This window comes from Notamacropus eugenii, chromosome 7, assembly GCF_028372415.1.
Source record: "Notamacropus eugenii isolate mMacEug1 chromosome 7, mMacEug1.pri_v2, whole genome shotgun sequence".
NCBI lineage: Eukaryota > Metazoa > Chordata > Mammalia > Diprotodontia > Macropodidae > Notamacropus > Notamacropus eugenii.
Window position 1 is genome coordinate 156,254,844 of NC_092878.1, and position 26,959 is coordinate 156,281,802.

At 42.3% G+C, this 26,959-nt stretch overlaps 1 protein-coding gene across 1 annotated transcript; it reads left to right on the forward strand.

Moving 5' to 3' along the window:
* The first annotated feature begins 2 nt into the window (after nt 1-2).
* Nucleotides 3-26,930, forward strand: PGRMC2 (progesterone receptor membrane component 2). Its single transcript, XM_072624566.1, has 3 exons — nt 3-459; nt 23,807-23,962; nt 24,792-26,930. The coding sequence occupies exons 1-3, from the start codon at nt 18-20 to the stop codon at nt 24,887-24,889; spliced, it is 696 nt and encodes a 231-aa protein (XP_072480667.1). The 5' UTR covers nt 3-17; the 3' UTR covers nt 24,890-26,930.
* Nucleotides 26,931-26,959: the final 29 nt, after the last annotated feature.

Consider the following 26,959-nt stretch of genomic DNA (forward strand, 5'->3'; position numbering starts at 1 on the left):
GGGGCGGGCGGGCAGTGATGGCGGCAGGCGATGGGGACTTGAAGCTCGGCACCCTGGGCGGCGGCGGCGGCGGCGAGAGTAGCAGCAGCGGCGGCGGCGGCGAGGCCGGCGGCGAGGCCCCGGCGGGCGGCGCGGAGGAGGGCGGCGGCTGGACGCTGTGGCCCGCGAGCGGCGGCAGCGAGGGCGGCGGCGGCGGCGAGATGCTGCTGAACGTGCTGCTCGTGCTGCTCGTGCTGCTCGGGGCCTACCGGCTGTGGGTGCGCTGGGGCCGGCGCGGGCTGGGCGCGGGCGCGGGCGACAGCCCGGACAGCCCGGCCGCCGCGCTGCCGCGCATGAAGAAGCGCGACTTCAGCTTGGAGCAGCTGCGCCAGTACGACGGCGCGCGCACGCCGCGCATCCTGCTGGCCGTCAACGGCAAAGTGTTCGACGTGACCAAAGGCAGCAAGTTCTACGGGCCCGGTGAGGGCGGGGGCGGGGAGGGGGAGCGCGGGGGGCGGGGGGGGGGAGCGCCAGGGGCAGGGGGGGACGCGCCGCCCTGCCCCCACCCCAGGCCCGGCCTCCGGGCCTGCGCCGCCCTTTGTCCTCGGGCCCGCGGGTGCCCGAGCCGGAGCCTCCCCGGGTCCCAGGCCTGCCCTGCGGCCCTCGAAGAGCGTTGTCGCCAGAGGGCAGGCTCGGGGGCGGGGGAGGGGGCCGGGGTCTGCCCACCTCGGGGCGCCGCGTGGTGCCAGCTGTCATTCCCAGGGAGGCCGCGGGACAGAGTGGAGCAGGGGGAGGGAGCCCCCGAGCGTGCGCGGGTCGGGGGGGGGGGGGCAGGACCTGGGGACCCTTTCCTTTCATGAAGGCGGAGCTCCTGGAGACAAAGTGGGGGTGCGCTCGGGCCTCGGCGGGGCAGGGTGACAGCAGGGTCCCTGAGCCCGGGCTGCCCTGGCGTCTCCTGCCCGTGCCAAGTTGGTCCGACTTGTAAGGGGAGAGGCCCCGGACATGTTAAAGCCGCTGGAATACACGCGCGTTTAGCTTTTGGAGAAGGAAGCCCCGCGCAGGCGGGGCCGGGGGGCGGACCCCAGCCCGGGGGCTCGGACCCCTGCCGGAGCGCCCCCGGCCCCGCGGCCTGGGCCCGCTTTTGGCTAATTCAGCGGGAGGTATTTATAGACGAATCTGAGAAATGCCGCCCACGGGCCGCCTGGGCTCGGAGTGCGTCGGCTTTGTGTAGTGATCAGAGAGGGCGGCATCCCCAGCTCGGCGGCCAGGGCCCGGGGCGGCCGCCCGGGGTCTCCGCCGCCAGGCGGAAGCGCTTTCCCACCCCACTGTCCAGCCAGAGTTACCCTCGTCCGATGGATCGCAGAAATGCAGGCGCTGCCCACGTGCGGGCGAGCCCCAGGCGGCCCAGGCTTCCGCTCCGGCACCGCCCGCTGGGGGAGCTCTCGCAGTGGCGGCAGTGCCCAGCGTGTAGAGGTGAGGCACTGGAGGCATGGAGCAGCCTTCCTCCGGCGTTAGTGCCGCAGAACCCAGATGGCCTGGGTCCCGATTTCGGTTCCCTCAGGAGTGTCCGGCATCCCTTCGGGCCTCAGGGTCAGCCGGGGCTTTTAAAGCTCTTTCCGTGGAACTAGCAGCTTGTGTTGTGCCTTCGAGACGTGCCAAAAGGGAGAGGAAGCGCTGGTGTCTGCGTCTGTGATCGGTGTTGTAGACACCAGGGCCCGTGTGTGATCAGTAGGAGGAACCAGGAAGGCGAGACAATGGGTCTGGTCCTGCAGGGAAGTCACGGTGGCCACCAGGTACAAGCAGAGAGAAGTCCGAAGGGTCTTTTAGGTCACTTTATCGTAAACTGTGGAGTTGAGCTAATTTCGGCCTTTATTAGAATTAAGAAGGAGGGAGGTGACTTTGACGTTTTGTGGAACTATTCCTTGGCTTCCTCATAGTGGGAGAACTGATTTTAAGAAAAGTTTAAGCAAGATCTGATTTTCGGTTGAGATTTGTTGTGGTAGCAGCGGTTTGTTTTTATAGACACATGATCCTAATTTGGCCAGCAGTCCGAGTGCCTGTTTTGTACAAGGGAATGCCTCGGGGCTTGAAGCCAATAGGCCGTGTCCTCAAGGAGCTTACATTCTCTGTGAACTGAGCAAATCCAGCGCGGATGGATCTGTTATAAAGGTAGTGATTATGCGTGCTGGGACTGTTGGTAGGAGGAGAAATTCATCTCTTGCCTTCAGTTTTCTCAACTCCAAATTTAGGGAAGCAGTTGAGATGGTTTCTAAGGGTTGTTATTGCAGTGCTTGTGTTTAAGGGCCCATTAAGCACATGGGTGTTCCTGGTTTCACAGCAGCGTTTGTGTGATAATTAAATTTCTTTTTTAACCTAATTTCCATTCCTAAATTTTTTTCTTCGATATAGCATTTGGAATGATTGCTACAATATATGAATTTGTGAATAAAATGAAAAAAATAGTCATCACATTTCAACTAACTTAAAACATAAAGAAAATATAATGCTAAAAAAAGTGAAGAGAAAACCAGGGTTGGAAGGGCTCTCAGAAGTCGATCTCTGGTCCGGCTTCTAACAGATCTGCGACATCCAGAAAAGTGGATCCCTGGGGATCCTGGGGGACTCACTGTTTGGCACGCTGAGTAAATGCTGTTAGCTCCAGAAAGGGCAGTGCTGTCAGGGAGCCGGTGCGCCTCTGGGGTGCTCACCCTTGCAGGTGGCAATGATCTTCAGGAACCATGACAAAGAAGCTGCCTGAATGTGTCTCTACACATTCAGTAGTCTGTAAGTGAGTCTGTAAACCATTTTTCCCAAAGGAAATTACAAGGTCGGCCCTTCAGACTCATCACCTAAGAATTTAGTTGCTCAAGTGGTACTTATTGTATTCTGTTCATAGGCACTTTTTCTGTTCACTGAGATTTTTTTTTTAATGTGCTCATTTTAGTGCAAAAAAATTGGCTTCTGGAGTTTCCTTATGGCTAAGGTGGTGATAGACCATACATTTCATGCTACGTGGGATCCTTTCTCTCATTTTGCAGATCAGGAAACTGAAGCCCAAGAGGTTAAATGACTTGTCCAGTGTTACACAGGTAGTAGCAGTGCTAGAATTTGAACCCAGGACTTATGGCTCCACATCCAGTGACCTTTCAGTCACACCACACTATCACATTTAATACAAAAATAAAACTAGATTGTTGATTGTGGCTATGATCCATCATGAAATAAGAGTGACTAGAAGAGAAGGCAGATCGTAGGATCATAGGTTTAGTGCTTCAGCGATCTTGTAGTACAAACAGGCTCATCCAGGTGAGGGGCCCAGCAACATCATCATCTAGGTGGCAGTAAGTGTTAGGGTCAGCATTGGAACCCAAGGCCTCCCCCTGTAACAGACTGCTTGACTCCAAGAAGATTCTAGTCTCCCTCTTCTCACACAGTTTCCTCACTTAGGCTAACTAAAATAACCCAGTGGAAAGGAGAGATGACAATACCTCCATCTGCTGGTTGTATTGTAACTAAAGTAAAGCGATTAGAATTTGTAATTGTGACTCCCATTGGGCACAGAAGGAATTCAGGAAAGATTAGCTAACAACCAATTTAATGGAACTGGTTTTCTGCTGCTGTATTTATTAAGTATTTGTGAGAGTTTTAAGAGAAGAGGGTTTTTAACTTTAAAATTGCGTGGAACATAGCCCTAGATCGACAGGTTGGAAATGGCATGTCTAGGATGGCAGTCACCTTTGAATTTAAAGCCAACCTTACATCTTAAAAAGGATACAACAGTTAAGATTTGGTTCTTGGTAGGATTAGAGAATGCTAAGCAGAGCAGTGATAAGGAGGAAGTAGGTGCTGCCCAACATTTGGTGGTGTGACCGCCCAGGCTGCCCCCACCACGTCTGGGGCTATGGAGGCCCAGGAGGCTACTATCCTACTGGATGTGTCAGATGTCAGATCCCATCACAAGTAAAGAAGCCTGTTGCTGCTGGTGGTACCTTTTAGGAATGACTCCACCATCCGGAAGGGGTCAGAGGAGCTTGCCCAAGCGAATCATTGGCCCTGAGGCCTTCTGGAGGCCAGAACTAGAGGCAGAACTAACCTTGATGTACAGTGCCAGAGTGAGTGTCACCCCCACTGCAGGTCTTGAGGCCGAGGCCAGCTGAGTCTCTTGTGGTGAATGCTGTAGAACGGCTCATTAGAGTCTGCTGGCTCACCTGCTCTAGGTCTTGAGGTTCCCTTGAGGATGGCTTTACAAGACCACTTCTTAAACAGGCGCAGGGATACTAAAACTGGAAGAGCCTGAGAAATAATCTAGTTGGCCCTCCCATTTGACAGATGAGGAAGCTGAGGCCTAAAGAGGACCAAGTGATTTGCCTGGGAACGGGCTCAATTCATTAAATTCTTTATTGAATGTACTGGAAATAGAGGGAAAATGAAGCAGTCCCTGCCTTCCAGCCGCCACTACTTGTTCACTATAAGTGTAGCTGAAGGGTGATTGAGGTGGAAGAGACGACTCAGGAAGGAAGAGGCCCTTGCATGGGCCTAGAAGGGCAGCAGGCCCCCTGAGAAGCCAGTGAGTGTAGAAATGTGGTGGAGGCATAATGTAGTGCCTTAGGCAGCAGCTGGAGGTGGTTAATGGCCCTGCCATGAGGCATGGCGCAAGGCAGACTGGAAACCTTTGGAGCTCTCTCCCAATGGAGCATGGGGCACGCGGCCTGGTACCTGGTAGGCACTTAATGCTTATTGATTAATTGCTTCATAAGGTAGTGGTCGCAAAATCAGTAGGGCCATTGGTTGAATTTGCAAGCCTTAGAGCTCTCTGCATGCACTGCTATTGGTCATGTGGACTGGGCTGGACAGCTCCACCCCAGAGATTTCAATGATGTGGACGTAAATAAGTGATTTTAGAAGCTAGAGTTTGAGGCAGCAGCTGTGCACTGACTGCAATCAAGACTCTGCTCACAGGGATATTCCAGTCACCTGCCAGCCTGGCCAGGGCCTGACCAGCCAGGATCCAGGTTCTCACCCAGACAAGCCGCTGTGAGAGGCAAGTGGAATGTCACGAATGCTGGGTAACTTGACAATTATATTTCGTAATCATTCAAGATAATCTTACTGCCTTTAGTAATCTTTTTATTCAGAATAGCAAAGAATACGTAGTAATAGCTAAAATGTATGTGCTGGGCACTATGCCATGTGCTCTGCAGTCGTTTTGATCCTCATGACATCCCTTGGAAGCGGCTGTCATCTCCATTTTACAGATGAGGAAACTGAGGCAACAGAACACTGCTGATAAGTCTCTGAACCTGGATTTCAACTTTGGTCTTTTTAATTCCAGGCCCTGCTCTCTGCACTGCACCACCTGGTGTCAGGGTCTCAAGCCTTGTGAAGGAGTCTTCCAATATTTAGCCTAGATTTTCCTGCTTAGCTTAGGTTATTTCCCACTTACCTATCTTATGCATCATTCCTTCACATACTATATAGGTGTCATTTTCTCCACCTTAATTCTGGTTGCCTTCTATTCCACTCGGAGACACAGCAAGGTGCCCATAGGAGCCAGGCTAAGAGGGATGGAGAGGAGCACATGGTGTAGGTCTCTTCTCATCTGATCATATGTATTGAAAAGGAGGCCTGTCATCTGAATGGATTCTTCTCCCCAGACCCCAGTGGACAGGCAGCTCACGTTCCACATTCCCAGGTCTGATCAGTTCAGACCAGATGGATGTGAACGAACCTGACCTTTGCAGCACAGCTCTGTGCTTGTCCCTTCCTCACCCCAGGCCAAGTCCCAATCCAGCATTCTGTCCACTAGGCAGCTTCAACTCTTATGACATCATTACAGCATTGTGATTCTTTTATGTAATTAGCCATTTCTTTAAACCTGGGGTTAAAAGTACATTTCCTCCAGTAAATCTTTTTTAAGAGCAAAACAACATTTTTCTTCTGGCTTATGTGAACTACAGTTAATCCTTCCACATTGTGACTTGCCAGTTTAGGTTTCAGTACAACGCAGGTTGGCAGAAGAAATGGGAATTTTGGGGGGAGTTTTATAGAAGCTGCAGACGACAAGCAGATGACACAGAAAAAAATTGAGAAACTCAGAAATTCATAAATTATAATGTATAATATCAACATATTTTGTCTTTTAATACCATAATAATTCAGACTTCTCTGGTATGAAGGGAGGGCCCAAAAATTTTATGTGGATTTTTCCAGATCATGAGGACACTGTGCCTCTAACCCCTTACTACTCATTGAAATGATTGTTCACCTCGAGGGGGCCCATTTAAATTTCAGGTATGATTTGTAGTATAAAACATTTTCTTGGATCAAGTTCCTTATGGAATTTATCTTGCGAGGCACCCTTACAATTCATACCACTGCACTGAAATTGCTCCAGGGTCACCAGTGACTTCAGAATAGCAAGATTCAGTGGCACCTTCAGGTTTCATTTTCCTTAACGTCTGCGTCATGTAAGATTCAATGCTGTTGGCCTCTGACTCCTGCTTCTTCTGTCCCTCTCTTCTTTCTCTGTCTTCTTGCATAGCTCTCTCCTTCCTGGTTTTCTGTCCATTTCTGCCCCCCTGCTAATAATATTGTCCAATCCTCAATCGTTAGCCCTGACGGTCATTCTCTCAGAGCTCTGCTTCTACCTCTGCTCCAGCTTTGTTGACCTTTGGCTGTCTCCGATCTTGGACTCTGATCTTCAGATCTGTTGGGTAATACCTAATTTCAGATCTATTGTCCTGCTTTTGTGTAGTCTCTTCACCTGTTTAGAATACATCAAAATAGTCCCCCTCCTTCAAGTTTCATCTCTCCTACTATAGCGATCATGAGTCCTTTCCTGACCACTGGTCAGAGAAGAAATCCATCTTGCCCTTTTTTCAACGGCAGGAGTATCTAAGATCAACCTCTCTTTGTTCACTTATCAAATATCCTGCTCGAAATGGTTGGTGTGGTTTGCTTTTGTCAGCAGAAATCTTTCATTTTACTTGCTGAGACCATCCCTTCCTGACCCCTACCTGTCCTGTGTACACGTACATTGCATACACTGCCCCTCACCCAGTCCTCTCTTTGATCCCATGTTCTCCTTTTTGTGATCTAAGGGGAAGTATCAGGAGGAAAGCCATGTGATGAAACTGCTTGAAAAATCTGTATGTATGTCTGATGAAGGAGCTGTTACAACTAAACAGAGCATGTTTATTAAGGATATACTATGTTCCAAGCCCTACAAATGTGAAGAATTTTCTGAGGAAGACAGAATGTACCTGTACAGATATAGACAAGATACTTTGGCAAAGACAGGTGAGAAACGCTAGCCATGAGGGCACCTGTAAGAGGTGAGCTTTGAGGGACTCTTAAGGATGCTAGCTGGTGCCTGTGAAGGCCAAGAAGAAGGCCAGTCATCCCATCAAGCAGTTGGTGGAATTTCAGTGTGTGTATGAAAAAGGAATGAATATTTTGGGACTGCATAAGGAGAGCATTGTGAGAAGAAATTTGGGGCTTCTGTTTATGTAGAGAACTTCATGGTGGCATTCCATCTGCTTGTACAGTTTTGTCATTTAAAATTTTCTCTTTTAAATAAGGTAACCAGAAATAGATGTATGCTTTAGGACTCCTGAGTTTGGCCCAGGCCTAAACCAGTGAAAACTGCTTCATAAAGAAATTACATTCTAAGCTGTTCATGTATGAAAAATGTGAAATGCTCCATGAATGATATAAATAGGGCATCAAACTCTCAAACATCTTCGAAACCTTTTGTCTAAGTTCTTCTGGCCCACAGCCTTTGAAAGCAGAATGCTTGGTCCTTGACGTTTTCTTATCCCACACCCCACACACACACAGTGTCATTTACTAAAGCAGATTCTACTATGATACTAGATTCCAGAGGGTGTACAGTAGGTTATGTGGCCCTTTTGGCAAATGATTTTATTTATGGCCTTTAGTCTGATGTAGCCCATAAAGGATTTCCCATCTCTGCAGTGATATCTTTACCAGAGACAGACTGATTGTGTCTGGTTGCCACAGGTCACATGACAGCCATTTGAAATCCTTTGGCAGGTGATATGTTGTGCAGGCCTGGTCCATGGCCACAATGGGCACCACTGATTGTGCACCACTGATTGTAAAATTCTAGAAATGACTAGGATTTAATTCAAGAAATATTTATTGAAGTTTACCATCTAACACTATTCTGTTATGCTAATAATTCATATTAATGTAGCATGGTTTCGTATCTGTGAAGGAATGTGTAGGTGTTCAATTTTGTAGACCAGGAAACTGAGATGGAATTTTTTTTTTTTTATACAGTGACAGCAAGTCTGGCTTACAGGGTTCTTGGCTCTGAACATATAAATGAGAGATGCATTTGTCAAGGATTATGATAAGCATTGGTAAAAAAAAAAAAGAAGTCATTCCTTGCTTTTGACAAGCTCACGACCTACATAGGCACTTCCAGTTTCGGGTCAGACAAGTCCACTGGTCATTAGCAAGCCACAGAGATGCATAATCCTTAGTGTCCCTTCAGTTGTTCGGACCAGAGCCATTTCTGCTGCGGAGCCATGGAGTAAGCCAGGGACTTTGGCGAGCACTCTATTTCTACATCTTCAGGAGTCGTGGTAGCCACAGCTGCTGAGCCTCTGGCCAATGGGCACCTCTCCCCAAGCATTGTTTCCCTGGGTCGTGAAGTTCTCCATTCTTCACTCTGAATGAGTCTCCCAGTTATGGGACATGCTGGCATTGAATTTTTAATTCATTAAATTATCCTTAATAAGATCTTTATAAAATGAGTTTCATCCCTAGTTTTATTGACAAGAATAGAGGGACACCTTGAAACACACTAATAGCTAAACTTATTCCTGTAGTTTAGAACTCTTGACAGTGGCTTGTATAGCAGGGCTGAATGCTGGTGAAGTTGGTGGAATTAGAATTAAAGTGTGTTTGGTCATATCTCTTATTGATGATTAACAGGATGTCTAAAAATGGCATCCTTGATCCAGAGATAGGCTATTTTTAAAGGATGTTTTATGAATCACACTGTTTTCCCTTGTTACAATTTTCACTTGAATTTGTAGCTCTATTTTTTTTTTTTTGCTTTAACCCTGCTCATTAGATTCCAAATGATGATTGTTAATTCCTGAATTTATTTTAGTGAACTAGGAATAGCTAATTAGTGAACACTCCCTCATTTTCAGACTTAATGTTGCATTATAACACTATTATTGATTGGGTGTATCCTTACTTATTCACCATCATTGAAAACCAAGTGCAGCTAACAAAACATGACCCAATCAGTTACACAAGAGTTTAATAGAATGGGAATTATGACTGGTTTCTGAGGTTGTACCTCTTTTTCATGGGTCCATATTGCTAATACTAGAAAAGGCTCCTTTCATTAGAATAGCATTAATCACACCCAGAATTGACTGATCCCACATACAAAACCATGTTATGATCTTGCATAACTTTTTGGTGAAAGTGAAGAAATCTATTGCCACAGAGACTTTGGAGAGCTTAGTCTTTCATGTAAAATGCAGCAATTTTTAAAGAAGATGTGCTGAAAAGTTGAGTGGGGAAACATCTGTTTACCACCAAGCCATTTCTCTTCCAGAGTCAGTAAATCATACTTTTGTTTTGGTTTTGGCATGGCATTTTAACTGTTTACACAAGTCCATTTTAATTCAACAGCTGTCAAGAAGAAAAAGGGGTGATGTATTCAAAATCAAAACCCCTTGGGGAAAATTGGCATTACACACAAATGGGATCAAACTCTAGCGGATATATTAATTTCCTAAAACTAGCTTTTCTAACAATTTTCAAAAATAATAGCTATCTTTTTCTTTGCCTTTCTACCCTTAAAATGAAAAACCATGTAAATCTGCCATTGGAACAACCTCCTCTAGCTTGAGCTTTCCATGCCTCATTGGCCTTGGACAGGTCATTTATATAGGTGTTATCTTCCTCTTCTGTTAAATAAGGTGACCTTTAAAGTGCCTTCCATCTTCTGATTTCAGTTAAGAGTTAGATACTCTGCAGGAATTTTTTTCTTGATGTGCAAGGAGTGAGTTGTGGGAGTGAGGAGCCATAGAATCTGAGTATGTATTTATCTTAGTTCTGTCATTAACTAGCACTATGACTTTAGAAAAGTTGTTTTGTTCTTGTCCTGTTCATTGAAGTGTGAATGGAAAGGCCCAGACATCTAAGGGTGCTGGAACTGTCTGTGACCTCCAGGTATGAAAGATATAATAGTAGGTGGACCCTTCGTGCCATGGCAGTGATCCTCCCATCTTATCACAAGGACTGTGAGAGGTTATTCTTTGCTCATGCAATTGGTATGAGCAAGGGATTTGCCCTCCCACCTTTGAGAAAGGGAGTTATCCCTGGAAGTCTTACTTGAGCTAATTTTGGAAGAGGGATACAGGGAGGAGACAGTATCTAGGACAGGACCTGACCTGACTGGGCTGGACTAGAAGAGAGCCTTATGGCTGGCAACCTGCTCCTACAAAATTCTAGATGGAGTCTAGACCACAAGTTTAGTTTGATCTTGGATGTGTTGAATTCGATGTGCCAGTGGGACATCCACATGGAGGTCTTGGGAATTTAGAGTAATCCAGATGTGATTAATAGCTGATGATTAAGGAGCTGTGGAGTTTTTATTGGGTTTTTTAGGTTCTTCTGGGAAGTAGGGAGGAAATTTTATCAGCTAATAGCGTGACATAGTTCTCATTATCTCAAAGTGACCAGAAAAACCAAACTTGGCTCACCTGAAAGAGAAATACTAATGAAGGTCAGCAGCAAAGTGGGTGTGTACATCAGGGCACTCCATGAGGTGGAATCAACTAAAATAATTAGCAAGAAGATTATTAAAAGATTGTATATGTATGGCCTATATCAGATTGCTTGGGGAGTGGAAAGGAGAGCAAGGGAGAGAAAAAATCTGGGTCGCAAAATCTTATAAAAATGAATGTTGAAAACTAAATTTTTAAAATAGTAAAAAGGAATCCAAGATGGCTGAGTAGAAGCAGACTTGATAGAGTTCTCCCCCCAAGCCCAGCCAAATGCCTGTAAAAAATTACTCTAAACAAATTCTGGAGCTGCAAAACCCACAGAATGATGGAGTGAAGCAAATCTCCAGCCCAAGACAACCTGAAAGGTTGATGGGAAGCATCTATCACACAGTCCAGCATGGGCTGAGCCAGCACAGATGGGACCTGAGAAGACTGAATCTCTTTCATGTGTGGCAGTTTTCAGACTTCATGACCCCAAAACACCGAGGACAAATTGGAAGGTCAGTGGAAAAAACCTACCAGACCTATGTAAGAGAGTAGAGTGGTCCAGACTCCAGCCCCTGGGCAGTGGAGGGGGTGGAGAAGCTGCAGTGGGGCAGTGGCTGTTTCTGGAGCTCTAGGCCCACAGATTGTGATCAAGCTACTGGCACAGTACCCCACCCCCTTACCCCCCTCCACTGGAAGCAGAGAACTACCATAACAAAGAGCTCAGAATTCAAGTTCTGGCTGGGGAAATGAGCAAAAAACAGAGAAAGAATCAGACTATAGAATCTTACTTTGGTGACAAGGAAGATCAAAATATATATACAACCAGAAGACAAAGTCAAAGCTCCTGCATCCAAAGCCTCCAAGAAAAATGTGAATTGGTCTCAGGCCATGGAAGAGCTCAAAAAGGATTTTGAAAATCAAGTAAGAAAAGTAGAGCAAAAATTGGGAAGAGAAATGAGAGCAATGCAAGAAAATCATGAAAAATGAGTCAACTGCTTGCTTAAGGAGACACAGAAAAGTGCTGAAGAACACCTTAAAAAATACAGTAACCCAAATGACAAAAGAGATCCAAAAAGCCAATGAGGAGAAGAATGCCTTAAAAAGCAGAATTGGCCAGATGCAAAAGGAAGTCCAAAAGCTCACTGAAGAAAATAAAAATAATTCCTTAAAGATTAGGATGGAGCAGATGGAAGTTAATGACTTTATGAAAAATCAAGATATTATCAAACAAAACCAAAGGAATGAAAAAATAGCAGACAATGTGAAATATCTCATTGGAAAAACAACTGACCTGGAAAATAGATCCAGGAGAGAGAGTTTAAAAATTATGAGACTACCCAAAAGCCATGATTAAACAAGAGCCTAGACATCATCTTTCAAGAAATTATCAAGGAAAACTGCTCTGATCTTCTAGAATCAGAGGATAAAATAGATATTGGAAGAATTTACCAATCACTTCCTAAAAGAGATCCCAAAAGGAAAACTTCTAGGAATATTGTAACCAAATTCCAGAGCTCCCAGGCCAAGGAGAAAATGTTGCAAGCACCCAGAAAGAAACAATTTGAATATTGTGGAAATACAATCAGGATAACACAAATCTAGGAGCTTCTACATTAAGGGATCACAGGGCTTAGAGTATGATACTCAAGAGGTCAAAGGAGCTAGGATTAAAACCAAGAATTACCTACCCAGCAAAACTGAGTATAATACTTGAGGGGGAAAAAAATAGTCATTCAGTGAAATAGAGGACTTGAAAGCATTCCTGATTAAAGGATCAGAGCTGAATAGAAAATTTGACTTCCAAACACAAGAATCAAGAGAAGAATGAAAAGGTAAACAGGAAAGAGAAATCATAAGGGACTTACTAAAGTTAAACTGTTTACATTCCTACATGGAAAGATAATATTTGTAACTCTTGAGACTTTTCTCAATGTTGGGGTAGTTGGAGGGATTATAGACATACAGATAGAGGGCAAAGGGTAAGTTGAATATGAAGAAATGATATCTAAAAAATAAAATTAAGGAGTGAGAGAGGAATATATTAGAAGAAAGGGAGAAATAGAGTGGGATAAAATATGCCACATAAAAGAGGCAAGAAAAAGTTTTTTCAGTGGAGGGGAAGGCGGGGAGGTGAGAGGGAAAAAGTGAACCTTACTCCCATGGGATTTGGCTTAAGGAAGGAATAACATGCACACTCAATTTGGTATGAAAACCTTATCTTACGCTACAGGCAAGTAGGGGGAAGGGGGATAAACGAAGGGGAGGGGGTGATAAAAGGGTGGAGAGGATACTTACAAGTAAACACTTTTGAGGAGGGACAGGGTCAAAAGAGAATAGAGTAAATGAGGGTCAGGATAGGATGGAGGGAAATGTAGTTAGTCTTTCATATCGTGACTGCTATGGAAGTGTTTTACATGACTACACATGTATAAGCTATATCGAATTGCTTGCCTTCTCAGTGGGGATGGATGAGGAGAAAGGAAGAAAAGTTGGAACTCAAAGTTTTAAAAATGAATGTTAAAAATGGTTTTTACATACAACTGAGAAATAAGACATATAGTCAATGAGGTATAAAAATCTATCTTGCCCTATAAGAAAATAGAGGGGAAGGGGGTGATAGAAGGGAAGACCAATTGGGAGAAGGGGTAATCAGAATGCATGATGTCTTGGTGTGGGTGGAGGGGAGAGATGGGGAGAAAATTTGGAACTCAAAATCCTGTGGAAGTGAATGTTGAAAACTAAAAATTAATTAATTAAAAAAGTGGAGGAGAAGATGATGATTGGAAATCTAGATTTTATAGTCATTGGTTTTAACAATGAATCTTGCGCTAACTGTATTTGCTACCTTGACGTGTTATTCAATACTAGCATGAAGCCATCAGAATTAACAGACATTGACAAATGCATGAGCTTTTATTGCCAAAAGTCATGTACATGGGTCATCTCTAAGAATGCTTGTGCCCACATTTTAACAGCTTGATAACAGAAGAGTCTAGCCAGTTAAAAAAAACCTTCCAAAGACTCTGGGTTTTGAACCCATTTGTTTAAAAAAAAAAAAAAAGCAACATCTTTTGATTAGTTTGCAAGAATGATTAACATTAAGAAAGATGGATATTTACTAGCTAAATTTCACCAAAATCCTTCTGCCTAATTGGTGGTTAAGTCCATGGCCAGTGGTGCATTTCTTCTTCCACTGGGATCTTTGGATCCTTGTCTTGGAAAGTATTCTTTTAGCTATGACAATCATTAAATCCAAGTACTTAAATAAATAGCTTTACAACAAGGCCTTTGAATTATTGAATCATAAACTGTTAAACCAAGATTTTAAAAAATAACAGTCCATCACATTGCTCTCACAAAAAAAATTACTCCCTTTTTTATGGGCACAAGTTTTATGTACCATTAATAAAATGAAATGTTTTTAACATACTGTTTATTTCACCTATATATCAGCCTTTTAAAGTCTGTCTAGTATGTTTTCTAATGTACATAATATGTCAGTACAGTTACTATATTGTGTAATTTATGAATATACATACATTAGAGTCTGTTCTCAAAAAAATTTTTCTTTATAGGGGTACATGATCCAAAAAGATTAGAGACCACTGCTCTAGAACTTACTTTAGCTTGTGCTATAGCTTTTTTATTTCAGAGGTTATTTATTTCCCTAAAACGTTAAAAACCATTTAAGCAAACTAGAATCTAATTCAATAGTATCTTGGTAGATCATATTCATTTTTACTTTCAAATATTTTGCAGTTAAATTTTTGGAAGAGATTCCTTTGGAACACCAATTAAAATAATTGTTTTAACAGTAGCCAATATTAGCTAATCCAGTAATCCCTCATTTGCTTTGGAAGACAAATTAGAAAGTACCTGGAAATGTTTCGGAGCCCGTTCCCCCCCCTTTTTGCTCACTGTCATGTTAGCTTGAAAATATGTCATAATTAAAATTTTCATGCTAATACCAATTCATTTGTCTTCACAGAAATAATTTACCTTCGTGGTCCATAAGACTGACCCATTTTACTGGGCTGATGAACACAAGAACTTTTAAACAGTTGAGAGAACAAGAAAACCTAAATTTCAAGTGTGCATTTAGAAAGTGTTCTCCCCACTCGCACTTAGGGGTGTTAGAAAAACACTCTATTTAGAGATGCTTAGATCAGAGTGTCCCCAAGACCCTTTCCAGGAGGAGATGCACTTTTCAGAAGGTCCCAAGAAAAAAAAATGATGAGTTTATTGATCCACCACCTGACTGACCTTGCTAAATGAATATGTGTGCATAATTCTAGGTGAAAGTATCAGCTAAATCAGAGTGCATAGAAAGGCACTCTCCTTATCATAAATAAGAATTCATACAATTCATTCTGTAATGACTCAGGATTCAGTATTGTTATAAAAGTGTGCACAGGAGTAAAGAACCAAGAAAGCCAGCAGAAACATAGAGGCCTCATAGGGCACTGGGCCTGGAGTCCGGAAGCCCTGAGTTCAGATGCTATCTCAGATTCTTGGAGCTGGGTGACCCTGGGCAAGTTACTTAGCCTCAGCTTTTCTCAGTTTCCTTATCCGGAGGTGATAATAATAACACCTCACATCTAGGGTTATGGTGATTAATTGAGCCAATATTTGTTTTGCAAGGCCTAAAGTGATATGGAGTGTTCACTTTGGTGGTGGTAGTGGTGGTGTTACTCTGTCATGAAGAGCCTCAGGAGACCTGGCAGCTCTTGAAGTTCCATGTACTTTATACTTGGTCACATAACATAAACGTTAATTGACATATATTCTGATCATTTGTATTAAGTAATTGTTTTGTTTTATACGTAGTCGAACCCTTTGGGGGAGTTCAGTTGGGATCAGTTTTTGAGACTAAATTGTGACCCTGTGGATTAAGTACAGATTAAATATTAGATTCATGAATTCTTTGGGAGGTTATTTTGGAGGGAGGAGGAATGTGATAGAAGTTTTTTAAATAGCTGTTTGTATTAACAAATGAACTCTTTAGAAGTTAACATTTTATTATTTTAGTCATTAAATTAGCATGAGCTTTTTAAAGAGCTGTATTATTAATACTCAGAATCCTTTACGTTTTTTAATTTATTCCGTTGAATTGTTGTTTGCCCCATTTTCTCCTCCCTTCTGCCTCTCTTTAACCATTTAACTAGTTATTAGTAAGAAAATTGTGACCCACAAAAACTTTCTTCCCTAATTCCACAGATAATCAGTATCTGACTGAATTGGCAAAAGGAAAATACTCTCTAAGGTCTCTAGTCTTTTTCTTACCTCTTTATATTAAGCTGCTTTTTATAAATACTAATTTTTTAAATAGATTTTATCCATTCACCTAGACATCCTACGCTAAGAGAATTTCAGTCCCTTATCAGGAGCAAATAATCCAACTAGAACTTCCTACAATGCATTTCCATTGAAGTTTTCTTAAAATGCATTTATGTTCCAGCTTATTTGTAAGCTGGATATTAATAATAAGGTTAAAGTGGGAATTTGGCTGGAATTTCGAGGTGGGCTCACAGTGCCAGCTCTTTCCTGTCAGAGAGAAGGTTAATAAGTAAGGGAGACCAGATTTGGGAGAAAGAAAAAGTATAAGTGCTATTTGCGTAGGATTTCTTCTCTACTTAATACAGAGAACAAAATCAGGGTTTTTGGGTGGGGTGTTTTTTTCTCATGTACCATATATTTGGTTGAAAATTGTTTTTCCTCTGATGTATCTTTCTTTAAAGTTCCTATTAGAAGTTGTCATATAGTCTAGATGATGGAAGCTCTTGTCCGTAGCTCCAGCTCAGGCTTCCTCCTTTCTCTGAGTTCTGGGGCTAGCCCACTGTCTTCCTTGCCTTCACGCCTGCCGTCAGATTAGGGGACTGAACAGTCATGTAGATCTCTAGGACCCTGTGTCTGCCTCCTCCCGTTCTATGACCTCAGCCACCCACAGGAATGACCCCACTCTGGATCTCACCCTCCACCAAAAATAGATTTCAGGACCAGAAATTCTGATAGTTCTTCACCTGGCTCTAACCTCCCTCTGGCTCACCTCTGTAAACCTCTATCCCCAGTACTTCTCAGGCCATTGACCCTGCTCTGATGTCACTTTCTTCTCTTCTCAGTCTCAACCCCGTAGTTAGCTAATTCAAATCTGCATTGTTCTCTATCCTTACATCTCATACCTTGCCAAACTCCAGCCTTGAATTACTACCAACCTCCGTTTCTCCTCCTTCTCTCTCCCTCTCTCTGTCTCGTGTCTTTGTGTCCTTGCAAGTGACCAACACATAGTAAGCTCTAATAAGTGCTCACTGGTTGATACCACTTTGTGATTCTCCCACTAATTACTTCCAGAAAAGCATTAATTTTATCATTGTAGTTTATCAGATACAAAATAGATCACAGGCCCCCTCCATTCCTTAGTTAAGTGCTCTTTGGTTACCAAGGCCGACACAATCTGGTGGCATTTAACTGCTGTGAAACTAATTGGTCTTCGGAGTTGTGAAGACCATTATGCCAAGCCTTTCCCACTTTGGCAGGACCTACCAAAATTTGTACATCTTATTAACGTAGCCATCAAAAATTCTCCACACCATGATGATGAATCATCAGAGTAGGTATGTTGCTGTGTGCAGTGTGAGATTACGAATATTTGTCAATGTCATTTCCCCCTATTTCCAAATCAGTTGGTTCCCAGAAAGGGTAACAGTAGCAACCATGTCTTACCTAATTGTACCCCCATCCTTGGCACAGTTTGTGAATTGATGATGTGAGTAGGGTACCTAAATGAATGGATGATGCCGTTGGTGTTACTATGTTGCTTTGTGACACACAGCAGGTCTCATAGTCTGAGGAAGGGTGGAAACCCTGCAGCCTCTTAATGAAAGGATTTGTTCTTTAAAACTTAGACTCAGTCAAAAGACCGTACCCAAGGACCTAGAGGTTTCCCCATCCCTGCTTTTTATAAACTATGTTTAGAGTTTTAACAGAATCTCACTTAAAAACATACTTCAACATTAGGCTACCTGCCTTGAGTTTTGAAAAGTAGGTTCATATATTGCAAAAATTTCTATATCTGACTTCACAGCATACAGTTCTAAGTTGTACTTCTGTTATCCTCTAATTAATGATAAACTTCTCAGAATAAGGGACTAGATATCCACCGTATTTGGCTAATGTAATTAAGAAAAACTTTGCAAAATGTACCACATCAGTCCTTTACATATTGAAAGAATGCATAGGACCCCAGGACAGAAAAATCTTAATTATGATTCTCCAAAATGCATAATCTTCACAGGGCTCCTGGCATCTTCAAAAAAACTGATCAGTTCAGGGAACTCCCTGTGTGAGTTCAGAAAGTGAGAAATTGGAGGCGATATTTTCAGATTTCGGTGAAAGAAAATATGTGGCAGTATGAATAAAAGACACCAAATCCCCCAAAAGTGAAAAACAATCTAATGCACAATTAGGTTAAAGAAATAAAGGGGAAAAAACATTTGAATCAGTGACAGTAATAATAATATTTAGCATGTGTGTATAGAGCCTACTATGTGCCCCAGTACTATGAAAGGCACTTTATCAATATGCTCTCATTTGATCCTCACAACAACTCTGAGAGGCAGGTGCTCCCATTATTCCCGTTTTACAGAGGAAGAAGCAGGCAAGCCGAGGCTACCTGATCTGACTATGATCATACAGCCAGTATATGTTTGAGGCTGGATTCGAATCCAGGTCTTCCTGACTCCAGGCCTGCCTCTATCACTGAGCCACCAGGCACATCCACAACAATGTAACAATACCAGATGTAGCAAAGTAATTTTACTGAATGCTTGTGTTTAAAGAAAATAGATGAAGTGTATGTGTCTCAGGACACTAGAAAGGAACAACAAAGTCCAAGTAAAAACCCACTGATAAAGAGTTTACTAGAAAATGAAAGGGAACGACAACAGAAAATATAATAAACAAGACAGGGCGTCAGGTCGCGCTGCCAGAAACCGAAACTCCCCTGGCCTGGATTAGTGTACAGATTGTCTGTACAAAGACCCAGGATTTGAGAGTGACACAGATTATTCCTAACTGTAGCATGCACATTGCTCCTTTTCATGAGGTAAATAGTTTTGACCTTAAAACCTGGGAAAGATATTCAGATATTCACTCAGAGCTATGGACACATATACATGATGCAGATCGCAATCTGTCCCCCCCTTCTCAACAGCCTGTGGCAGATCTGCCCCGCTTGCACAGTGAGGGGGCCAGGGCAGCCCCCGCTGTGACTGGCCCATCTCTTCTCATTCGACATTCGACGTTTCTTTGATGAAATCCTTTAAGGAAATTCTAGAGGAATTGCTTTCATGATCTCAATGCCAAATACAAAATAATTAGCTAATGGAATAGAATACTACTCCTCCTGATGTGCTTTTTTCTCACTTTAAAATTTACTTGCATCTTTATGACGCATAAGAATTGCAAGCATTCTTTCCCCGATTTTAAAGGGAAGAAATTGAGGCACGGTGGGGTGAAGAGGGAAACAGCCAACCCCCGAGCTCCCCCCCCCCCCCCCCCGCCAGCCCTTGTGGCCTCTTTTAAGACGTACAGTACATTTCCAAAAAATTAGTCATCATGAACAATGACACAGGGTTTGTATGCCACGTGCACAACACTGTTTCAACATTAAAAAAAACTATCAATGTAACATTACAAACCACCAAACCTCATGATTTCTTCAGTAAAGGGGAAAAATCTTTCATAAAATTGAGTATTAATTTATAGTTACACAAAGAACAATGATGTAGATTCCTGTATTGTAGAGGAATTCTCCCCCAACACTCAAGTAGTATGATCTCATTGAAGAGTGAGTTCCCTTTTATTTGTGCAGATAGCAAACCACCCATGCTCACTCATTTGCTCCCACCCACTGGCTGTGCTTGAGGTCCAGAGCTGTTGGCGAAGCCCTCTTGGCCCTCTGGTTGCCATCCCTGCTTCTGCCACATGCCTATCTGGTCTTCTTTTTCTGACACAAAACACCTTAAAGACTTCCTTTACCCCTGGTCCTAAGAGTTTCTCACTGGTTAGATGGCTCAGCCTTTGCACACTGACTTGCCATAGCAGAACAGCAATAAAATGTTGATGTTGAAAAGATTGCTGTTTACTATTAATAGGAGGTTTGAGAATCAGCTTTGAAATTTCCCCAAGGTTTTCAGCTCTGGGCCTAGTGCGTGCACGCATGCACACGCACACACACACACACACACACACACACACACACACACACGTTGAAATCTGGGCAATAAACATTCATCATCCACTTGGTCTTTCCCATGTGTGGACCAAAAGACTTTGGGGGGATTACAGATCTCAAGACAAGGTACTTTTATTATCTCTGAGCAGACAAAATGAAGAAAGATTAAAAATTCCTGCTAAAAATTGGAGCCAAAAAAATCTGTCTGCTTTAACCCCTTCTATTTAACATAGAGGTAACATAGCAAGGAATGGTAGGTGGAATGCCAGAGCTAGAGTCCAAAAGCCTGGCTCCAGATGATTCCTCAGACCCTGGCTCCCTGAGTCACTTCACTTTTCTGGAATAGCCTCATGCTAGTTCAGGTGGGTGTCACCCACTCTCCCAGACTGTTGTGATGACTTTGAAATGAGACCAAGCTTTCTGCAATCTTCGAAACGTTGCATAAGTGCCCATTAAAATTAGTGTATGGCAAATGATAGCAATTGGAGTAAACAGTAAAGAAATTAGGATTATCTACTTTTCTCTATTATCTCTGCATTATTGAGTCACCATTCATTACAGCCCAGTAATCCATTATATCCATCTACCACATTTTGTTGAGCCATTCTCCAAAGGGTGGTACCCAGGTTCTTTCTACAGTTCTTTGCTAGAACAAATGCTGCCATAAAGATTAAACATGTGGGTCTTTTCACCCCCACCCGTTTTTTTAAACCTCTTTGAGGTATTGTTGTCCAGTTGTGTCTCACTGTGTATGTCCCCATATGGGATTTTCTTGGCAGAGATACGGGAGTGATTTGCCATTTCTTTCTCCAGTGCATTAAGGCAAAAGGAGGCTCACACTGCCAGAGAGTGTCTGAAGCCAGATTTGAACTCAGGTCTTCCTGATTCCAGGCCATGAGCTTTAGCTGCTACAATGTAAGGTATATGGTGATGGCATTCCTTGGTGACATTTTGGGATAGTGCCAAATTATTTTCTAGATTGGTTGCAAAATTCAATAATTCAGTTCTGCCATTTATCTTTTGTGCTTTTTGTTGGTTCAGTGGATGTGAAGTGAAACCTCAAGGTTGTTTTTCATATTTGTCTTATATGTGATTTTTAAGCTTTTTTTTTCTTTTGTCATTGCAAAAAAACAAGACATGACCTAAATTCCTAATTGTGTAGGAGTGGTTAAATAAGCTGTGGTACATTAATGTGATGAAATATTTCAATGCAAATAATATACATGTTTGAAGAATACAAAGAAATATAGAAAGACCTTTTTGAAATAATGCAAAATTTTATATTATTCATTAAAACTCATGCTTAAATATAGTTACAAGATAAGCTTAATTGTTTACATTAGAATTGAAAGTATTTGTAATTGTTTTTAAAATATAAAACTTCCTTCAAAGGGGCTTGCAACCTAATGTGAGAGAGGCAGAGATGATAAGAAATGTCAGAGAAGGACACAGTGTGCTAGAGGAGCTCCCAAATGGGAGGTCCGGCTCAGAAGCATCAGAGAAGATAAAGAAAGTGGAGGTAGTTGTGCTGGGCAGGCGAGCGTGGGGAGAGCGAGGATGAGGGGCCACTAGGCAGTGGGAAGCCACTGAAGGCTTTTGAGCAGTTGAAAAGCATGCTCAAGTTTTTACCTTAAAAAGATCAGCCTGGCAGCATCAAGAAAAATGGATTAAGGCAGCAGCAGCAAGACAAGAGGCAAGGAGACCAACTCAATCAGATAAGTACTTATTAGTATGGAGTATGGGCCGGGTGCAATCATATCCTCTTACATTAATATACTGCAATCTGGTGAGTCAAAAATGTAGCCACAGTCTGGGTCAAGTCCTCCCTCTGATTGAATGCAAATTTCACAGAACAAATCCCCTTAATAAAAAGGATTTGCAAAACTTTCACTCAACAAGGGTACACTAGAGGACCTAGAAGGCTACATTTGGCCTTGAGGCCATAGGTTCCCACCCCTGCTCTGGCCACTTGGACTCGGGGTATTGGTGTTAGGAGAAAGTTCTTCCCATTAGGAAAGAGACCAAAAAATACAACCATACTGAGTTAGTCATGACTGGTTGAAAACCACTGAGTGCATCAAGTATTCAGCGTTGCTGTGAAGGAATGTTTTGAATGGTGACAAAAGACAACACAAGAATGTGTTAATAAAATAATGACTAGACCAATTAGACAGAGCAGGAATTCTGTGAGGGTTCGTGGCAGTGAGGCAGCAGAGGCAACAGAGAGCCAAAGAGTGGATGAGCTCGAATGCCAGACCAAGGAAACCACCCAAGGCTTTTGAGCAGTTGGCAGGATGGTCATGTCCCTGCTCTGTCCACATGTTTATGAGCAAATCATATAAAGACATAGGTGGCATGCTTGTCGCCCACATTTCAGAATACTTGAAACTGTCTTAATATTACAAATAACAAATCAAGATCCAAAAAGACAATAGTGTTGACTGAGAGTTTAGCAGTTGGCTAGATAAAACTTCACCTTGGTCATAAAAGTTTAGTAGGTGTGACCACACATTCATATTGGCCACTTACTGATACTGCCATGAGGGTCAGTGACTTCACGTGGCTGCCAGGGATGCTGCATAGAAGTCTCAAAGGGAACTGAGAGTCCACCTGTATTTGTGTTGATCAGACCATTCCCGGAGGAGTGTATTCAGTTCTGGTCGCCATGTTTTGGATGGAATGTTGGTAAATGAGCATATCTGGAAGATATGAAAATGAAGAGAGGACTGGGAGTTATGTGAGGATTGATTGAAGGAACTTGGAATGTTTAGTCATAAAAATAGAATTTAGGGTGGGACTTTTAGATATTTGAAGCTGTGTCATATGGAAGAGAGAGGTGACATGTATGACACAAGAAAAAAGGAACTAGAATTTATAGACAGTTTACAGGGAGATCAACTTCAGCTCATTTGAGAATTTTTTTTTTCTAATGACCTGGAGCAGTCCAAAAATGGAACAGGATTCCTCCTGAAACAGCCTGTCCCTCAGGAGCATTGCAGGAAGAAGCCGGATGAGCACTTGTTAGAGATAATGAAGAGGACGTTAGATATGATCACTCCCAAGGTCCCTTTTCAAATTTAGGATACTGAGACAAATTTAGGAAACTGATTTGGATGTAAAGACATGGTGCCTAGAATGGTATGAATGTATGTAGACTATTCTACAGGAGACTGTTCAGATTGAGAGTTTGGGCCTGGATAAGGAAAAAACAACAGGTCCTTGTCTGTATTTTATGTTCTTGTTATTTTAAATAACTTTTTTATTGCTAGTACCTGTACAGTGAAATATTATGGAAACAGGCAAGCAAAACCTGGAATTTCTGTCCTAAAGCAACTGGCAATCAGCATCTGGCCTATAAGAAGATTTGATATGACTCAGTGATTTAGTGATGGCGACTTAGCTTTACATGTTGAAAGTGAGAGGAGGACTGGGCCTGAGTCCCAAAGGGTTGGATCCTCATGGATATACTTATAACTTACCTAATGTGTGTATGTATATATTATTCCCCATTACCTTACATGGGAATTTTCTCTTTCATTTTTTAAAGACAAAATTTTAAGAATCTTAAACAACAGAATACAGTTTGACTTTGATCATAAAACAAACTTTTTACTGTTCTGAACCTACTGGCTTTAACTAGTAGCCCCAGCTAATATCAATTCAGACTTCTCCATTAGAGGCTTATGGAAGTAAGGGCTATCTGTGCATGAAAGCACAGGCCATACTGTGGGGTCGTTTCCATATCTTCCTGCCAGATCTTTTAAAATATGGATTGACCTAATAGAACAAACTTTAAAAATAATCGTTTTTCTTTTTTTCTCTTCAGTGGGACCATATGGAATATTTGCTGGTAGAGATGCCTCCAGGGGACTAGCAACATTCTGTCTAGATAAAGAGGCGCTCAAAGATGAATACGATGATCTCTCAGACTTGAACGCTGTACAGATGGAAAGTGTTAGAGAGTGGGAAATGCAGTTTAAAGGTACTGGTGGTGGGTGAATACAGAGTATGTGCCCAATTCTTCATCATTAGGAAATATATTTTATTTTTCATTTACTTCTAAAGCCCAGAGATGCAACACTTTTCAGTATGATTCTAATTTTGTGATACTAATATATTTGAATATTCCTAAGGAAATCAGATACATACTGTTGCCACTTAGGTATTCAAAAGAGTATTCAAATCTGGTGTGTCACATCCAGAGTATAGAAGCTCTGGGTGTGTACTCTCTTATCTAAAATCCCCAAAATTGCTTTGTTATTCAAACTGTTGTTTACTTATGTTGACATAATTTAATTATAATTAAAATCCAATTTTTAAAAAACTTTATTATGCCCCCTAGCATATATTGGGAAGGTCCTGCTTTCTGAGCAGCCTGTTTCTTTAGACAGTTCTACTAGCCTCCCGTTCACTTCCATCCAGCCATTACACTATTGTGTATGTGTAGAGCAAAGTTTATTAATAATTCAGAATGCCTTCATCGTGAAGCATGAGCTTCTAGAGGCACGACGTGGCTTAGATGTGTGTGCATGCACACCCCAACGGGCCATGGGGTCCCAAGACCTCTAATTTTTTTTCCGTAATTTCAATAGTTCTTCTGGATGAGTGATGTTAAAAAATTTTGAGATTGTTTCTCCTTGGATTCCTGCTAAAAAAGAGCTTCCCAAGTCTCATCAGCATTCACGTTTTGTTTGGAGTAGCAAATGATAAAGAAGTCGCTTAGTCTAATAGACATGATGGAGGACTTTCCCCTTCTGGAGTGACAGGAATTGCTGGCTAGGTCACTGATGGTCTTTTCCTGTCTCTTACAGAAAAATACGATTATGTCGGTAGACTCCTCAAACCAGGGGAGGAACCCTCAGAATACACAGATGAAGAAGACACCAAGGATCACAGCAAACAGGATTGAACTTGGTAAAACAACCAAAGTCAGGGGCCTTCCGAACTGCAACCTCTTTGAATTCCCTTTCACAGAATGTCCTGCATCTTTGGGTTGGGTTCATCTGCTGCGAGAAGAAAAAGGAAACATTCAACAGATTTTGTACAAGAGAAGGTGTGGTCGTGCTCCGGAGCTTTGACTGCTAGACATCATCTGTGCTGCCAAACGTTTTGTTCAGGGTGTCCAGTGCAGCTGTATCACTGTGGGCAGGGATTCTAGAAGGTGGAACAAAACCACACAGCTGCTCCTCTTTGGGGAATCACAGACACCCGGTAGCATTTGCTGCTCTGGAAGTGTGCTGGTCTCTGAAAAACAGCATGGATATGTTTTTTTATGTGCTGTATTTTTGTTTCAGCCTTGAGGGAAAACTCTTGTGTACATCCATCCGTTTGAGTAGTTGGCCTACTGAAACATTAAAATGTGAATTTCCAAACTTTTGTCATAGAGGTGTTACTAGCTCTGGCAAAAAAAAAATAAACAAACAAATGAAAACAACACTTCAGTCCTAAGAAACCTTGGCAGATTAGAAGGGGGATATCAGGTTGTGTTTCTCCCAGGTGGATTTATGTCAAAACTTATTTCCCAGCATCAAGAACCCCGAAGCCAGTCTTTACCCCTTTCTTCAAATCAAATCTACATGAATTGTGCCTTATTTCATTTAGGTAGACTTGGATTGTTTTAAGGAGAACCCCATTTGTGATGTCAGAAGTCACTACAAGCAGCGTTGAGACTGAAGCTGAGAATGTTGTGTTGACTGGAAACTTTGATGTCATTCTGTGTGCATAGAATGTAAAAGGGATATTCAGTGTTACTGCCGTATCTGTTAATGTACATGAACTTAATTAATTAGCATTGCAATGGCCAAATACACCCTCCATGATCTCTTTTTAAAAAAACAAAAATCTGAAACAAAAAGGAACCTCCCTATCCCCCAAGCAGCTGCCTGACCATGGGAGCCCAGCCCTTGCGTCTCCTGATGGTGAGAGTGTGCAGGGGGATTGTGTGGCTGGGTGTCTGCAGGTGTGTCTGTCTTAGTGGGAATGTGTGAGTGTGCGTGCGTGAGAGAGGGCCTCGGAAGGGGCTGCTTCTGCAGTGTTGTAAATACAAATGCCATTTTAAATAAAGCATGTACAATAAACCAAAATAAGTTTGAGTTGGGACTTTATATACAGTGTTAAGTCTGAATTAGGCTTTTGTTGGCCAGGTTTATACTGTCAGCTTAGGATAAGGAAGACTCAGTCATGAAAAGTAGGCATTGTTAGCTGATGGCACCACATCCGCTAGAACTTCATGAATTCTCAAGAAAAACGAATTCAGGTTAAGAATTGATTTGTTAAAACATACATTTTTGATGACATCAACCAGTAATACAGAGGGAAAGCACTGCAGGTAGCAATAATTGAAAACGTAATAAAAAAGGAAATAGTCCCCCATTGTTCATGAAATTCTCTCGCATCCAGATTGAAAACGGTCATCATTTGTCCAATCGTTGGACTTCATTATGACTGCTTAGTTCCTCAGCAAGGTGACAAGTTGCCCAAGAAAAGCAATTATCTTTAAAAAGTCAGCAATTAATGAGATGACTTCTTTCTGTTGTACAGACTTGATGTATTCAGAAGCAATCTCAAAAAGGAAAACACTAAAACTGCAATAAATTGAGCTTAGTAGACATGAACTACTGTGTTCCGTATCCAGTTTGGGAATGTTTTGTACAAAACAGTTGAACCTCAGACTAATTTGTGTTAGGGAGTGGTTGTAAGGACTGAAGAACGTTGGTAGATGCTGTGTGTGTGTTTACATAAGACATTTTCTAGAAAAAACTAATGTTAAGATAGATTTGTCACAAATTGATATATAAATCACTTGAGCCCAAAGTTCATAGTAAATCCACACTTGTGACTACTTCAATTTTAAAGATTGATGCAGCAAAAGAAAAAATTATGCAAGTCTGTTGAGACAAAAAGAACAATTTGTGTTTGAATTTAAAATAAACAGTGTTCTGTAGATAACACTCTGGACTTCAGTTAAATGTGTTGCTCA

Bases quoted from the DNA above. Each gene is read 5' to 3' on its own strand.
- PGRMC2 (XM_072624566.1), top strand. From the start codon at position 18: ATGGCGGCAGGCGATGGGGACTTGAAGCTCGGCACCCTGGGCGGCGGC. The intron at 460-23,806 runs GTGAGGGCGGGG...TTTTCTCTTCAG, and splicing joins CAGCAAGTTCTACGGGCCCG to TGGGACCATATGGAATATTT. The intron at 23,963-24,791 runs GTACTGGTGGTG...TGTCTCTTACAG, and splicing joins GTGGGAAATGCAGTTTAAAG to AAAAATACGATTATGTCGGT.